Source organism: Pelodiscus sinensis, chromosome 17, assembly GCF_049634645.1.
Source record: "Pelodiscus sinensis isolate JC-2024 chromosome 17, ASM4963464v1, whole genome shotgun sequence".
Lineage (NCBI taxonomy): Eukaryota > Metazoa > Chordata > Testudines > Trionychidae > Pelodiscus > Pelodiscus sinensis.
Window position 1 is genome coordinate 21,868,833 of NC_134727.1, and position 17,991 is coordinate 21,886,823.

The window sequence follows — 17,991 nt, forward strand, 5'->3', positions numbered from 1 at the left end:
GATAGGGTCATACTTAGACCCCACCCCATGTTTTTGCCAAAGGTCTGTACAGAATTCCATCTCAACGAACCGATCATATTACCTACCTTTTTCCCAAAACCGCATTCTTCGCAGACAGACGCCAGCCTGCAAACTCTCGACATCCGGAGGGCTCTGGCCTTCTTCCTAGAAAGAACAAAACCATTTCATAAATATGAAAGACTTTTTATCTCCATTGCTGAATGATCCAAAGGGACACCAATATCATCGCAACGACTCTCAAAGTGGATATCAACATGTATAATCAAATGCCACTCTCTGGGCAATAGACCGCTACAACGCCCACCACGAGCCATTCTACTCGAGCCACGGCTGCTTCTACAGCCTTTCTGGGCAATGTCCCCTTAAGAGACATTTACCGGGCAGCAACATGGTCTTCAGACCATACATTTGCTAAACATTACGCTATCCTTTCACAGCTCAAGAGTGATTCAGCGGTTGCCACAGCAGTACTCTCTACCACTGCTAAACAATGACTCTGGCTCCCTCCAGCCTTACATTGAATACTGCTTTGTAGTCACCTACAGTGGAGCACCCACGGGGACACTACTCGAAGAAGAAAAGGGAGTTACTCACTTCGTGCAGTAACGAGTGTTCTTCGAGAGGTGTGTCCCCATGGGTGCTCCACGACCCTCCCTACCTCCTCTCTGCTCGGAGTCAAAATTCTCGGGCAGAGGCGAGGAACTGAAAGGGAGGGGGTTGAGTCACGCTCCTCAGGAGGCGGGAAGGGCTCGAGACGCCTCCTGGTCATGCGTGGCTCAACAGGGGAAACTGCTATACAAAGCTCTGATCTGCGGGCTCAGGGCAACCCTTCACCTACAGTGGAGCACCCACGGGGACACACATCTCGAAGAACACTCGTTACTGCACGAGGTGAGTAACTCCCTTCTTCCCCACCCTCACCACCTCTGTATCAGGCAGAGGCACGGGAGGGAGCAGACTTAAAAGCCAGTTCCTCCTCCCTCCCCCAGCACCGTCTCTGGGGGCGGGTGGTGGTGGAGGCAAAGGAGCAGTGGGGGAAATGGTGCAAGTGGGGCTCTTACTTCATTTAAAAGGCAGACAAGGAGGGACTCAAGCAGTCCCCACTCATGCCAGGTCCTGACTACTGCACCCCGCTCCCCTTCCCTCCACCCCCAGACTGGAGAGATGGTACTGGGCAGGAAGCTGGCTTTTAAGCCGGCTCCCTCCCGCTCCTCTGACTGATATAAGGGTGGCAAGGGCAGGGAAGCAACTAACTGAGTAGTGACTAAACTCCCCAATAAGGCGGCTCTTACTATGTTTAAAAGGCACAGGTACAGTGGGGATAGCGAGCACTCCCCTCGCCTTGACTAATCGAGTAGCCAATGGAAATTCCATCAAGTACTCAATTAGCTGTTTAATTGAAACATCCCTAATATGGACACTTCATAAATTTTCACTAAGAAGCTTCCTCACCAGAGGACCTCACACTTGATATAGCTTCCAATTTTAGTTTTGAAAGCCCAAGCAAGCTGTGAGAACATTCTTTGACACAGTCTGAATAAGAATATTGCTAGGCTTTTTGTACTAAAGACACTTTAATTAAACTCCCATCACAAAAACAATTAGGACAAATTTGCAGTACTTAACTAGTCAATAATTTAGTAGCTGGATCTCATTAATAGACTTCTCCCTGTGACTGTGTTGTTGTAATGATGTGGCATTGCCAGCTGTGTGCTACAAGAATCAATCTGTGATCAATATTTTCCATGAGCTTTTTTTTGTTATCTCCTGGAGCAGAAAAAGAAATATAAATAAATCAGGACTGGGCCTGACCATGGTTTTCATAGTGACTTTATCTGTTGTGGTTACACTCCTGTTTCTGGGAACACTTTGCCAGGTGCTGGAACAGTTCATATAGTGGGGGGATACGGAGAGCAATTGAACTAAGCTGTAAACCCTGTATGTAATGGAAACCATTTCAAGCCAGGGCGTGTGGCCACATCCCCAAAACCCCTAGTTTTAGCATCTGTGCCTTCAACAGCATCATTCTTTGACCCCATTACATTGTTATATTAAGTTGCACCAATCTGAAGGACAAAACAAATATGCTTGGTTCAGCTCCATTTACAGATGAGGAACTTTGAGGCCCAGAAAAATTGAACAAGGTCACAATTGGTCCCCTAGTTGGCACCCTCAGCCAGGTCATAGAGACTGAACTACCCTTAGACATTTAGAAACTTCCAGGTTATGATTGTTGCTTGTCGGTATGCAGTGTGGCTATTAAGCTTGCTTTACTGCTGCTGGTTTGTGGATACAAAGGGTTGTTAGTATTCAAGACTGTCAGTATGACACTTGCCTCCCAAAGAAAGGTGGAGTCATCTTTCATTGCTTTGGGCCTCACCCACCACTTCTGCTACATCTTTCACTACCGTTAATTTTACAACTAGGGTTGCCAGATGGTTTAACAAAAAATACCAAACACCCTTCCCCTCAAAAAACAAAACAAAACAAAAACAGGAAAAAATTGTTGGGAGGGGGGAGGAAAAAGGGGAGACCAAAGTTGTTAACCAAAAAAAAAAAAAAAAAAAAGGGAGAGGGGGAGTTAAGCAAAAGTTGTACCACTCCCTCCAGTTTGGGGTCATACACTAACCCCCAATACACCCACCCCTCCCCCTAAGCCAGGCTCCCCAGTCCCTCTGTTATACTTAAACGAAGCACACGAGATCTTTTATAAGGAAAAAGACAGTACGCCGCATTTATTGAGGTACAACAGTTGCATTTGCTTTTCAATCACTCTCACACTCAAACACCATGCATACACAGTCCTTCCAGACAATGTCAGTTACCAGTCCAGAGTCTGTATCATTCTAGTGGACAGCTAGATGGAACATAGAGAGGGAGCAGGGCCTTTGTCGGTCGATCGATCTGATACTCCTCTGGAGTTGGTGGCAAGACGAACCCAAAGTTCCATAGCAAAGCACCCTGCTTTTATAATCCTTTTCTCTGTTGAAGTCTATGGATTGCACTGTCAGCCCGTGACCAGTTACTGTTATCTTGTTGATGTCCCAAAACATCTCCATGAGGCTCATCCTGTCCTGGATTGTTAATCAGTTGTTTTTAGGGATGCCTTTACCTTTAGAGTTGTCAATCTGCCAATCTGATCAATTCTTGACCGTGGGTACGCACCAATGGTTTTTCTGATGCCGATATGTTTCTTTGCAGTCTGTCTTTTACAGTTTGTCTTCACCCCGCATTCTCCCCCTTCTCTCTTGACCATCTGGCTCTAACAATGACCTTCACACCATATCTCATTCATATAAACAGTTTTTCACAGAGTTATAATCAGTGAAGTTTTATATTAAACAAAAAGCAAACAGCATTGTAAATTGCCTTACTAAATTTTGTAATTAAAACAATTCACACTGAAGGCTCAGGCTTTCAACACTCCGCTATTTTTATTAACATAAACACAATATGAGATCCTGTCTCTTTACTTACTAATCTTAATATATATATTATTATCTTACTAAAAGGCTTAATTTAAATGTAATATGTTACCTTACATTGCTACATTCTTAAACATAAAAATACAAATATAAAAAGGATAAAACTTTCAAACTTAACACCCCCATCCCAATGCACTCACCCCTCCCCCAAAGCCAGGAATCCCCAGCGCCAGAAGAAAGGGATGGCTAGATAAGTTAATCTTACTTTTAAAGTTGCTGCTCCTGCTGCCTGGCCTGGCTGCCTCAGCTCACAGTATGTAGAGGGAGGAATCACATGACCACCTCCCGGGTCTCTGCTAGTCACGTGGGCCAGGGCAGCATGCATTCCAATCCAAACCCAGCCTAGCCCGGTGCTCCCCTAGCATGGCGCCCGGAAAGTGCCCCCTCCTGTTCCCCTTTGCTACGACTCTGCCGTGCTCCTCACTCCCTCACCCCTACCAGATGCGGCAGGGGAAAATTGTCCCCTCTGGGCTTCCATCCGAGAGAAACAGGAAATACCGGACATTTCACGTGTCGGGTATTTTCTGTTTTTTTTTTTTAACTGGACGGAGCCAGCAAATACTGGACTGTCTGGGTGAATACCAGACACCTGTCAACCCTATTTACAACAATAACATTGTTTTGAGGTATAATAATGTAAAGTTCTTTTTCTCCCCAATTCACTTGTCTGAATCTAAGCAGAGAATTTTGATTTTTTTAATTCCTATTTTCTAAAGTATACTTCATAATATTACTGTCTGTGCATTTAGAGAATTACAATGTTATATTCCTGTTTTATAGGACAGAGTTCGTCCAGAAAGGGAGGATTTCGGTTACAGGAGCAGGGTTGCTCAACTGTGTTTTGGAAGCTTTTGCTCAAACCTTTCTAAATCAAGGAGTCAAGAAGGTAGGCTTAATTTATTTGTTTCTAAAATTACAATTGAAATCTGTCAATTCTGCGCAGCCCAAATAATCCAGTTTGGGTTTTAAAACCATGAAGCGTTTAAACTTGGCTTCTTCACTCATCAGATTAAAAAAAAAAAACCACGAGCATTTTATTTTACTGTAAATAATAGAACAAGAAATGGAATAGAGTTTGAATATGTAATAGTATGTCTCCAAACATATTTTTAAAAGCTATATGGAGCACTGCTAGATCCTTTTTTTCTGCTAACATTTTATTTTATTAGTTAATATATTGTAGTAATAATAATAGCTTGTATTTTATAGCACTTTGGCATCCAATCATCTTACAGTACTTAACAAACATGCATGTATTTCTGGCTGCACTTTTCCCCCCAGTAATGTTGGATGCTTCAGGCAGGTTGATGTATTTTACAATAGCAACAGTCAATCTTCTTGTAATGGTATGGATCAATAATCCTGTCTTTTTGGTAAGAATTATGAATAGAAATAAAAATCGCTCTGGTATCCAGAAGTGTTTCCCAAAGGAATTAATATTCCAACATTGTTGTTTTGAGGGAAGCATGTCATATTGATAATAATACTAACAAAATCTCAGGCAAATTATTCACCCTGAAATTGATAGAACTTCTGCATTTGGTGGGAGGGGGGGACAGAGGGTAGTTGAGGAGCAGGAAATATTGGTCTTCAGCTTGTTCCATATACAATTTTTCATCAGCTAGAAAGGAAAGGGATTGCTTAATTAAGCCTTTTTACTGAAAAATACACATCCTGAGTGTTTTGACAAGTATCTTGCTTTTATGATGTATATAAGTGTGGGTTAGTGACCAGTGGTGCTGCATTTTCATACTACGCTATAAATCTTACATAGCACAACAAATGTAACTGTCCTAAATATACCATTATTTACAGTTTTTCCCTACCAGGAGTAATTTGACTCTTGAAATCTACCTGAGGGACATGCATTGTCAAATGTGTATTGAGTTCACTTCCTAATTAAGGAATAGAAACAAATGATAGACTTTCAGGATGTAGGATTTTTAGAAGTGCTTTTGCATGCTAGCTGGTTCCTCTATTCTCAGAGACTTGAGTTTTGTGTGTTCTTGGCATTATGCCGAGTTTGTTCGAGATGGGTGTTGAACTCTGCAAAAGGTTTGTTGTGTCTCCACTCCAGTTTGTTCCTTTTCATAGGAAGGACATCCACATGCTGTCGAGTGCATGCAGTACAGTGACTCAGAGGTGGCTTTTCTGCTGTTTCCAGTTAATGTCCCCCTTATGTCTCCAATATGTACAGGCAGTCTCCGAGTTACGCGGATCCGACTTATGTCGGATCCGCAATTACGAACGGGGCCCGTCTCCCTGGTCTCCAGCAGACCAGGGAGAGGAAGCAAAGCGGCGGAGCACGCGGGCAACGGACAGCCCAGACACATCTGGGCTGTCCACTGCCCTCGGGCTCCGCGGCTTTGCTCTGCTTTGCTCCCCCTCTCCCTGGTCTGCAGACCAGGGGGACGGGGAGCAAAGCCGCGGAACACGCGGGCAGCGGACAGCCCAGACGCGTCTGGGCTGTCCGCTGCCCGCGTGTTCCGCGGCTTTGCTCCCCCTCTCCCTGGTCTGCAGACCAGGGAGAGGGGGAGCAAAGCCGCGGAGCCTGAGGGCAGCAGGACAGCCACGGCGCGTCTGGGCTGTCCCGCTGCCCCCGTGCTCCGCGTCTTTGCTCCTGACGCCTGTGGTACAGCAGCTGGGGCGCTGCCGGTTGGTCCCGTAGCACCGCTCTGGCCACTACTGGACCAACCCGGCAGCACCCCAGCTGCTCTGCCCCAGGCGTCCTGATTCAGCCACTGCTGGTCAGTTTCAGCAGCGGCTGAATCAGGACGCCTGGGGCAGAGCAGCTTGGGTACTGCTGGGTTGGTCCAGTAGCGCCGAGGAGCGGCGGCACTACTGGACCAACCCAGCAGCACCCCAGCTGCTCTGTCCCAGGCGTCCCCAAGTCAGCCGCTGCTGAAACTCACCAGTGGCTGACTACAGGAAGCCCCTGCCCTGGGCTTGCTGATCCTGGAATCAGACGCTGATCAGTTTCAGCAGCAGCTGAATCTGGACTCCAGTTCTGACTTGCATACAGATTCAACTTAAGAACAAACCTACAGTCCCTATCTTGTACGTAACCCGGGGACTGCCTGTACTTGAACAATCTGCTCCTGAATGTGAAGGGGCTGGGATGAGAATGAGCACCTCCAAATTGGAGGTCAGAATCCTCTCTCAGAAGAATATGGACCGTTTCCTGCAGGAGAGGGAGGGGACAGCAGCTGCTCTTAAAGGAAGAGTTTAAGTATCTGGAGTGATGGTAAATGGGAGCGTGAGACTGACCAGCAGGTCAGTGCAGCTGTGGCAGTGATGTGACTGCTGTACCCATCTGGGGTGGTGAAGTGGGAGCTGGGACAAAGCTCTTGGTTACAGGTCAATCTACGTCTCCATCCTCACCTATGGTCATGCACTTTGGGTGATGACCTGAAAGGACAAGATTGTGTTCGCAGGTGGTGGAAAAGAGGTTTCTTTGCATGATGGCTGGGTTTGCTACCTGAGACAGGGTGAGGAGCTCAGCTGTTTTGGAGAGCCTTGAGGTAGGGCTGCTGGGTAGAGAGGAGCCTATTGAGGTGGTTCAAGTACCTGATAAAAAAATTAGAGGCTGATTTTGAAAATATGGCTCCAGGTCAAAGTTCTTCTCCTAAGCCGTGCAGCTGCCTGATAAGGGCTCAGGGCTGCCAGCCACAGTAACTACACAATGCTGCCCTGGAATAGTTTTGAGAATTTTGGCTGTGGCTGCAGATCTGTGATAAAAGTTCAAATTAAACAAAAATGACTTGCATGTTTATGTACCTTTTTGCTTCTGTGCTCTTTTTGACAATTCAGTCTCTCCTAGATAACATTTGTCTGGGAATCATCTAAGGCTACGTTTACACTGCAGACTTCTTGCACAAGAACTTTTTGCCAAAGAGTTCTTGCGCACAAAGTTCTTGCGCAAGAGCGCATCCACGCTGCCACGTGCTTTTACACAAGAGTATCCATGGCAGTGTGGACGCTCTCTTGCCCAAGAAAGCTCTGATGGCCATTTTAGCCGTGGGGGTTTCTTGTGCAAGAAACCCCTGTTACCCGTCCACACGTGCCTTTTTGCGCAAGAGCTCTGCGCAAAAAGGCTTATTCCTCATAGAAAGATAAATAATTCTTGCACAAAAAGCCCTGTGTTCTTACAATTTACTGTGCTTTTTCTTACGCAAGGACACGCTTGTAGTGTGGATGCTCCACAAGTTTTTGTGCAAAAACTCTGCAGTGTATAGCCTCAGTGTTAGATTTCTTTAAAGCTTTTGGATGGGACTTTCTATTACAGAGAACTTGGAATGAGGCAGTTCCAATTATACTCTGCTAAAATATGCTCACTTTCAGTGACAGAGATATAATCTTTTAAAGCAACATCAACTTAATAAATGACTACTCTTGGATTCTAAAGGTCCCCATAGCTTTGGGTTTACTGTATTCCCAAAGCCAGCACTGGACAGAGATTAATTCATATATTCATATATCTATTGTTCAGAATTGTCTCTAGTAATGGAATTAATGCTAAAGACAGAAACTTGAGATCATTAATAAGGTCATTTTATCTTTAGTGAATTGCTTTTTTTTCTGCATTAGAGAAGAAATTGTGAAATAATTCATTAAAACCTAATGAATCTTCTTGAGGTGCAGATTTGTATCTGCACTAAACTTGCATCATATAGCCTAAAATATACAAACTTCTTCATTACACCTGGTGGTTTTTAGTACTTGCAATAAATAGAGCTATAATACTGTCAGGATTTTGAAGAATCGATAGAGAACATCTCCCTCCATACTCTCCCCATCCCCTGCCACTTGTCCATTTTAAAATCCTACATTTTTAGTGATTTTAAAATGAGAGAGGTTATTACAATGGGGGGTGGGGTGGAAAGTGGAATTGAGGGACTGGAGAAGAAAGCTTTTAGATGGAACAGGATAAAATGTTGCCTTAATATTTATAGTTATGAATTGCCTACAATCAGGTGTCTGTTTTCCCACACAATCAGTATTCAATATCTCTGAAATTCCTATCGTAATAGAATATAAGGCACTTCTCTATTTATGGAGCACTAGAGAAGGTGATTTGATTTTTTCCCCAGTATATTTCATTATGGAGATATGATCTCAATAACTGTTAAACTGTACTTTAAAAAAAATTGAATGACTGTGAAAGCTGTGACTCTCACCTCTAGAATTTCTTCTGTGATTTAACTCAAATGCTGACCAAAAATGTATCCTGTGATGGGAAATAAGGTGTGAAATGTTAGAATTATTCCTTTTGTTTTGTAGAAGTTAGGAGTTGGTGCTCAAAAAAGCCTTAAACTGGAAAGTAAACTTTAAGTACAGAGAGATGCTGGAGCTCGTTTTCTGTTGCTCTAACACTCCTTTGATACTCTGACAGTGTAAAGGGGCTCCAAACCAGTTGGAAGTGTATAAAGGTTTCCCTTGCTGGCATAGAACTGACTAGATGGCATAGGTTGTCTACTGAGGAGAGCGCAAGTCATTTGAGTTACACTCCTGCTATTTTCAGCTTTCCATGGGTAACCAGAGTGCAAGTTACAGCAGTGTTAATACTGGGGGTGTGTTTTGTCATAAATGTCCGCTATTATGCTAAACCTATGAAAATAGCATCTAATATAGAGGAGAGTATTGCAAGAAGTGACCAGTTAATCAAAAACATCCAGGTTACAGGTCTTTGTACTGGAAGTGGGGATGGATTTTACATTTAGACTTGGATATTTTCCATCAGAATCATGCTTTCTATTTAAGAGAAAATACTCCAACACTCCACTTAATCTCATATTTTATTTAATATGTATACAGTTCAGTAGCTGCATGTGGTACATTACAGGCATGAACTCTGTCCAAGGTAGCTTGGAATTTATAACCTGGGTGAAAATTAAGCTTCCCTGGCATGGCTGTTTGTTTCTATATTTGCCATTCATCAGACTTTCCTGATTTATTTTGTCAGCTGTCCTCTGTTTGTTTTTGTACCTTCTTTGATATCTGATGTCCTGTGTGAGATTTCTGCAATGTTCTATTTAAACTCAAGTGAACATATCACCCCAAAAGTGTTATGTCTGAGTTTTGGAAGTATGCAACTCAGTAAGATCTTGATTCTTTTTCAAACTAAAACAGTAGGATCTAGATATTTTCAAAAAGAGAGAGATTCTTGCAGTTAAAAAAAAAATCTTTACCTTCGGAAAAAATAAAGCTATTCTACAGCTTGTCAATCAAAAAAGCTTTTAAGCTGTATCTCTAAAGGTGGACAGCTTAATGGGTAAGCAATGTTTGTTCTGCATTTCAAGTGCATCATTGCACTGTAAGTAGCGTAAATTTAGCCCCTTTAAGCTTGATCTCCTGGGGCTGAGATTTAAGTGTTTGAACTTTAGTTGAAAGGAATATATTGATTAGTCTTTGATTTAGTCATTCTCTACTGAAAAGTTACTCAGTAATGACTTGTACCTGCCCTTTAGTATTTTTATTCATTTTATAGATTCTCTCCCCACCCCTCAACAATTCTGCTTAAAAGACTGCAATTGTATAAGGAGGAGAAGAGAAAAAAACAGCTGTCACACTGTGAACATAATTGATTCAATAAATAACATTTTTCAATTCCCAAGGCAAACCTCTGAGTCTTCACTTATGTCAATTAGTGCGCTATTCTGTAAATGGTGGCATGCTTAATTTAGACTGATAGGCTAAGCTAGCCAGTTCTCGTTTCCTATGTAAAGAAGAATCATGGAAGACAAGCTACTATATACATCTCTGAAATGTCAGACTTTTGTTTGTGTAAAGAACTGTTCTTAAACTTTTTATTAAAACTCATATTGCTGTAGATTACTTCCCAGTGACTTGAGCTAAGCAAGCATTTTCTCCACGTGGGCTACTTCTACACTGTAGGCTTCTTGTGCAAGAATTTTTGTGCAAAATTTTCTTGTGCAAGGGCACATCCACACCTCAAAATGCATTGCAAAAGCAGCGTGCTTTTGCACAAGAGAGCATCCACACTGCATGGACGCTCTTGCACAAGAAAGCTCTGATGTCTGTTCACAGAATGGCCATCAGAGCACCTGTGCTTTTTCCCATAGGGGTTTCTTGCACAAGAAACCCCTGCAGAGCATCCACACTTGCCTTTTTGCGCAAGAACTCTTGCACAAAAAAGACTTATGCCTCGTAAAAGGAGGTTTACCTACGCTGGAGAAAGCCCTCTGTCCTGCCGTTTTACTGCCTATTTGCTTGCGCAAAAGCACATTTGAGGTGTGGATGCTTCGCAGGTTTTTGTGCAAAAATGACTGGTTTTGTGCAAAAACCTTGCAGTGTAAACATAGCCTTGTTGAACAGGCTACACAGGGTGAAATCTTGGCCTCATTGAAGACCATGGCAAAACTTCCAGGCTATGTCTAGACTTCCCTCAAAATTTGCATATCCTCTTTCGAAAATAGCACATAGTTTAGACATACCCATTGATTTCAGAGGGGCCAGGATCTGAACATGAAGTAAGCTACAAACATGGACTGGCTGGACGTGCTCCATTAGGATGTACTCCATCTTTAGCACTCTTCCTCCTCAGCACTGCAACAGCCTGAGTTAGTTAGCAAACAGGTGCACTGTTAGCTTTTTATTCCTGTGCCTGGGAGGACATGGATATTGGGGTAGGACTGGTTAGTGGTGATGTGAGGAGTATATAGGGAGACTAACATAGTGTTCTTGTCCCTGACTTGTTTGACTTGAGCTGGTTTTTCTTTGCTTACTTAGCATCTTTCTAAAATATTCAGGGGCTTCCAGAGCATTGGATTAATATAGCTGAGTAAAAATTTGAATTAATCAGTAGAACAGGTTAAGAAGGTATGTTGCTTAAGACTTTTTCTGTCCTGAGTGTTTACCCCCCATTTTAGCAGACAATGAGAACACAATCTGTCTTGCTCTGGTGTAGCCCTTTAGTGCAGACAAGGCAAATGTTGCTTGTAATGCTGGTGCTTCCCCCAGTTTCCAACAGTGTTTATCTGATGCTCCTTTTTAAAAAATAACGCCCAAGTGTCATGCAGCATGTTTCATCCATAGAGCTCAAAGTCCTTTATAATGGAGGTAATTTCCTCATTTTACTGATGGAGAAACTGAGGCAGAAGGAAGTGGAATGCCATGTGAAAGTTCACCCAGCTATCCAGTGGAAGAGCTGAGAATAGAACTCAGATGTGCTGAGTCCTAATCCAATTGCCAGGCCACCGTGCTTCCAATTAGAATAGAATGCTGTGAGCACAGTATAATATAAATCCTTCTCCATCTCATCTCCCCATTGCCCCATATTCACACACCAAGCTATATACTGCTGCAGACAAAATTACAATGGAGTTATTGCCATTTTATAATAGGGCAGTAAAGTGTGGGTTTTGTTTCTCCAGTTTTGACCATCATTCAGTTATTTGGATTATTTGAACAAGTAATCTGCTTGCATGTAATAGTGTCTGTTTTAATACTTACAGGTTGTAATTTGTCTGTAATCTTTACAGGGTATTAGAATAATGGAGATGCTGCTGCAGGAACAGTGTGGGTGTCCATTTTCCTGAGGAGGAACAGTAAGTGTGTCATCGATTTAAAGATTCATAATTCAATATCTATACATTCACACATACAAAATGTGTAATGAAACATAGATTTTTTTTTGGTAATTTTATTTATATACATTTCTTAACTAATATACGCTACATGTTTCTATATACAGACTTTAGATAATTTCTCATCCATTTTGAATAGTAGCCAGCACTTACTTCTACTGATTTCAGGAAAAAATAATGAACTGCTGCTTTGTGAGACTTGATAATACAGCAGCGTCCTTAATATCATGTTGATTAAGACTTCTTTTGTGTGCTGTCTTTTTTTCTCCCCTAATTTATTTATCACTAGACCATGAAAGTGATAGTCAGACTTAATAAAACAAGATGTTAGCTTTGTCTAAAGATCATTATTGCTGGCAGAAAAGTAATCTCTTCAAAGATTGTCCATAAAGGCAAGATTTGGCCGACTCTTAAAGTAGCTTCAGAATGAGAACAAATGGCTATTGATTAGCTCCTAATAAATGTTCTTCTAAAAACTGTTCTCTATGCTTTTTACAGGAAGAGCATCATCTTCATTGCCTTCACAGTTTCCAGGGAAGTTATCCAAATTTTATTGGTACCATTTTATTGAGGAAATGGTATTCAATATGCGTAGTTTGGAGAAAAGATGACAATAGACTACAAATCATTCGGGTAAGATTAAGGAAGGATATGCTGTTGAAAGGGGACTCTTATCCCAAGAGGTCCTGGAGAAGCAGATGTAAATGTGGAAATAATGTCTTCATATGGATTTCTGATGTAATTTCCAGAGCCTAAGCATTCACCGAAAAAACCAACATCAGCAAAAAAACATAAATAGCCCTTTTTGCTCTGAAAACATCTATCATGTCAACTCATGCACAGTTGTCTTGAGCCTTTCCAAGAAAGGTATGGATGCCTCCTATTAATTTTAATAGTTTATCTTGAAGCTTAGTTGTTAGGGACAGTGATTCTATTCACAGAATGCAGAAGCATCAGTGGAAATTTATGCCTTTACAATTCAATGCAATTCTGTCGACTCTGTATCTCTCTGCAGGTATTTGGTATTTCCAATGTGTCTGCAAAAGTGAAAACAAACAAACAAAACATTAAAATTTCCTTTGAAAAGAATTCCCTTCCTTCTGAATGAGAACTAATGCTAAGCTTCCCAGCTGAGCCTGTAGAAACAAGGAAACTGTAGTTTGGAGAGATGTGACTATATCCATTTGGAGTCATCACCCCTCTGAGGAGAAACCTAATGACGGCAATTTTAAGTATCAACTTTGCTAATTATTTCACTGCTGAGACTTTAGCAGAAACGTATAACAAATATGCCTGTTCCAGTTTGGTTGGCTTCATTTGAAAGGTTGTCCCACAGATTAAAAAGTTACAAGTTTTAAAGTGAAAATATTTGATTGTTCCCTAAATGTTTTCTTTTTTTTTGTACTATTAGAGAAGTTTAAGGGATTAGAAGGTTTCTTAGTAAAATTCTTAAAGGAAATGAGAGCTTACCTGGATGAGGAATTAAGTTTGAAAGAGCAATTTTATTTAAAATCCCTTTATTAAAAATACGAGTAATTTGGATACTCTTGCTTTTCTCACTCCACAAAGAGTGCCACTGAAGTCAATGGGTGTCAGGTGGCACTGAGTGCTTACAGTTGAGCAGGATTACCATTGTTTTTACTACTGAGGCATTGGAGAGGAGACATTTCTGCAAATCCACACTACTGTGTACCATGAGAGGGTTTTTAATATCCATATGGAACAGGTTGGGCATCTGCTTTTAAAACCTTATTGGAACAGCTTGGGGAGGGGGAGGTAGACCTAGTACACATTTTTAATGACAAGATCAACTAGTAATAGAATCATTTGATTAAGGAGCTATTGTTCTCTTGCTATTAGTGATGCTTAATAGTCAGTTAAATAAAGTTCTTATAGCAACCGTGCAGGAGGAAAATTTTGTTTAGTGCAAGGAAAATTGGAGTAGGTAATTTTAAGTCCTTTTTAATCCTATAAGATCTAGTTTTATGATCAAAATGGTTAAAGAAACATGAAATAAAATCACATTTATTATCTACAACTGGCATATCAAGGCATGTTTAACCAACTTTTTGGTCATCTGTAAAATGAAATCAAATTTTGGATGCTTTTTTAGTCACAAAGTTCAAGGCACCTCAGAATATAATTGAATGTTCTAGAGTCTGATAACAGATTCAGTAACCTTCTGTAACTTGTGATTGAGCCGAAAAGAAATGTCCTAACCAGGGGTTGCTCCTGTATTTAAAAGTTTTATGAATGATTCCTGGTGGCATATTGTATCATATTATCTAAGTGATATAGAGCTCCAACCCAACAGAGTGTGCAAGAACTTTAGTCCTACTGGAGATATTGGAGTTACTTGCCTCTAATTAAGTGCCTAGAGTTATAGACCTGCTTTCCTGGATCTTAATCTTTATGAAGTAAAGACAAATACAGTATATTTTGAATAGGTCTTTAAAAAAACCTTAAAAATTAAAACCTACACTTCTGAAAAACTAGGCCTTATGTAATTAGTAAATTCAGTATTTTGGTAGATCAGAAATCTGTTCATTATGTTAAAGGTATTACATGGAGCACACTTCTGAGGAAAGGGTAGACCTAAAAAGACAAGCATTTGTAAGTGAGAAAGTGGGTTGATGTAACAGTGATGTTTTCTATACCTCTGCAAACTGATTGTTCTGTTTGATTTCAATTTTTCCAATGGTGTATTTTGAGTTTTTGCATTGTATGAATTCCTCAGCGAGACTGTTCATTTTAATTAGGGCATATTTTGGCTTTGTCCTTAAGTAATTTTGTAGTTTGTGAATGAATAATTCAGATACAGCTGACAAAAAAAAAGGAAAAAAAAAGACTTAAATGATGATTCAGAGTGGATGACTTAGGCGAAAGAGACAGTGTAGTTAAAGACATTTTATGTATCCTGTTATGATCAATGACAGTGATGCATCTGATGAGTTAATCTGTGGGGATGACAGCTCTGCTTTTTCCCCTGCCAACACTGTTTATCCTCTAACATTCGTTTAGAAGTACAGCATTAAATATTTTCTGGAGAGTCAAATAGGGAAGAGTATATAGGTTCTGGTAGAAAATCCTTCTTTAACAACCCAAATGACTAGTTGAGGAAAAAAATACCCAAATAATAAGTATGTTTAATTTAATATGTCCCAGTATGAAATTTTTTTCTAAGTGTATTGAGTGACTGATTAATGTTTGAGAATATTTTCTCAAATATATTAGTGGTGAGTGGTAGATAAATACATAGATTCATTTGTAAAACTGTAGACCAAATTTGTCAAAGTTCTGCTGTGTCCTTAGTAGGACCCTAAATGACTGGGTTAGTTGTTTTTTTTTTTTTCAAGGAGCTTAATTTTATGCATTGCAAGGTCTGACTAAAGTCCCCTTCAATGGAAAAAATATATATTTGCTTCTATGTGCTTTGGATCGGGCCCACAGTTTTAACAATCTTGGCCATAAGAGTCCCTAAAGTCATGTTCCCTTGTGCTTGAAATTTCCCACTCCTGTATGGTGTTGCATTTGCCAGCCAGTGATACCTTTAAAAAACATTTTTTCTTGTTTTGCTTGTTTTTCTCTGGAACTTTGTCATTCTTTATTTAGTCTGTGCTTCCAGGGAATTTAGAAATTCTCTCTCAGCATTGTGTGTTGCAGTTTTTATTACTGGTTGGTTTTTAAAATACTTTTGTTTTGTTGTATATTGCTCTAATGTACTAGAGGGTAGAGTTTCATATATAGTTAAAACAAATTTTGTTAAGGAACAAAATAAACTCACAAAACTAATAACAACCACCCTAAATAAAATGTTGGCTCTAAGTTCTCAGCAATGAAAGAGTCAGTGTAGGTGAGGAAGTGTAAATTGTATTTCAGAATGAAGTAGATCCTTTTGTCTTACCTATATTATGTTTGAGTTTTGTCATAGATTAACAAATTTTCACCCTAACAGTAATAGCAGACCTTTTTACTAATGTGCTCAGTACATTTCAGATAGGTAATCATTTATGGCAGCATTAACAATCCAATTTGTGTGTGTATAAAAAAATAAAGTTAAACTCTGCTGCTATTATAGCATAGGAAAAAATAATGAATGTGGAACAATGATTCAGGGACTTGATTTCAGCCAGGTGATCCATTATTAGTTTAGCCATATGGTGAGGAAAAGTGCTGTATTTTTTAAATATTTTTTGTGTATGAATATATATTACTGTAGTATACACAATGTTTTTTATATTCAAACTTTACTACACTGAATTGTTAATGTATTATGATACCATTGTACATATGCTGTGTGATTAGTTAATGGCTAGTACAACACAAAAGAAAATGTAAATTGTCTGCTAACTACAACATCACCCTCTGTAAAACTTGAAAATAGTGCCCCTCATTACACTACAATTTTTATAAAACCATTATAACTCCTGTTTCCATATTATGATTTGTTCTGTTTTAGAAGTTCCACCACTGAGATAATTCACACATTCGGGGGAACTAGAACTCTTGTTTTCATTCTTCCATTCAAATAAAATGAACTTTCCATATGTGAATTTTTCCAGTCTGGATACTATAGGATTGATCCTACATGTACTTATACCTAACTTAACCTGAAGTCAAAGTTATGTATATGCATGTTTACAGGATTGAGCCATGTGCTAGTTATAGCTGGTTTAAGTCTTCATTGCTCTGTTTTAAATCAATGGACTTGTGTCAATTTATCAACTGAAAATTTGGCCCCAATGTGTCTTGTGTGGAAATCCCTGACCAATGCATGGATATTGACACAATGGACTGAATTGTCTCTACTTCTGATTTTCATTTTGTTAAATAATTGAACTTTTATAATTTTGGTCTTTTGAGTATTGAGGTGCATATTTCACAAATTCTTACTATTCAAAGTGCTGGAAGCACCAACACAAAATGCAATTTTCTAATATATTTATAGGTATTCTCTTGCCTTTTTAATTCTTTGTGTTGCTTAAAATGAAATAACATTATTTTTCATCATTTGAAATCCCTACTGCTTAAATTCACTGCTTGGAAATTTGTGACTAATGCGTTGATTCTCACTTAATAGACATATTCTTTCAATGGATTTTTTTTAAAAAGCAGAACGTATCAGCAGGAGCTCACACTGAAAAACTGATTCCATGACCTAATCCTCAAATTTTCATTTGTTATGCAGTTTGCACAAGTGCTTAAAACATTTTTGTTCTTGAGGCTAGAGTCTAAAAGTCTTGCGGTGCATCTCAAGAAGATAGACCAAATATAAAGGGTAAATAACACTTTGTACTCTCTAAGTACATTTATTGTTGTTTTTGAGTTAGTTGAAAGTCAAATCCCAAAATACTGATAGGTACACACACCAATAAATTATACACACTTATCATTGATACATGTCTTACAATATTATAGTAAATGTAAAGGTTTGTGAAAAAGTGAGTTTTTCAACCTATTGAAACGCCACTGATTTTTTTTAACTTATCCAGAAGCATTTCTACACTCCACATCACTAATGTATCTCAGCCATGTACACTATGTATACAATGACATGTAGTCCAGTGTATGTTTTGCCTGTATGACCTCTTAACCATGAAATCAATGCCGAAGATGCAGTCCAGAGTTTTTATAACTGTCAATAAATGTTTTAAATTTGTCGTCTGCTACCGTTGCTGTAGTGATGGGCTGCGTGAATGCTGTGTTCTTCGGGGTGTGGATTGCAATGTTTTGTTGTAGTTACTATATCCTTTGCCTTTTCTCTGATGAACAAAATCATTAGTTACATGGAAATCAAACTTTTGTCAACAAGTCTGAAGAAGTCCATTAGGACTCCATAAAGTGAATTCAACAGAAGAGAGGATCTGTCAGATTAGTTC

At 39.9% G+C, this 17,991-nt stretch overlaps 1 protein-coding gene across 5 annotated transcripts in view; it reads left to right on the forward strand.

Annotated features, from left to right (window-relative positions):
• Positions 1-17,991, forward strand: part of PRELID2 (PRELI domain containing 2) — an 84,160-nt gene that overhangs the window by 50,646 nt on the left and 15,523 nt on the right. For 4 of the 5 annotated variants that reach the window (XM_006128552.4, XM_014576270.3, XM_006128553.3 and 1 more), the window contains 3 exons: positions 4,287-4,392; positions 12,008-12,073; positions 12,611-17,772. In XM_006128552.4, coding sequence (XP_006128614.1) covers positions 4,287-4,392; positions 12,008-12,064 — 163 coding nt within the window. In that variant the 3' untranslated portion in view covers positions 12,065-12,073; positions 12,611-17,772. Of the gene's footprint in view, positions 1-4,286; positions 4,393-12,007; positions 12,074-12,610; positions 17,773-17,991 lie in introns of those variants that run through there. The other variant, XR_012896336.1, reaches the window with a different exon arrangement.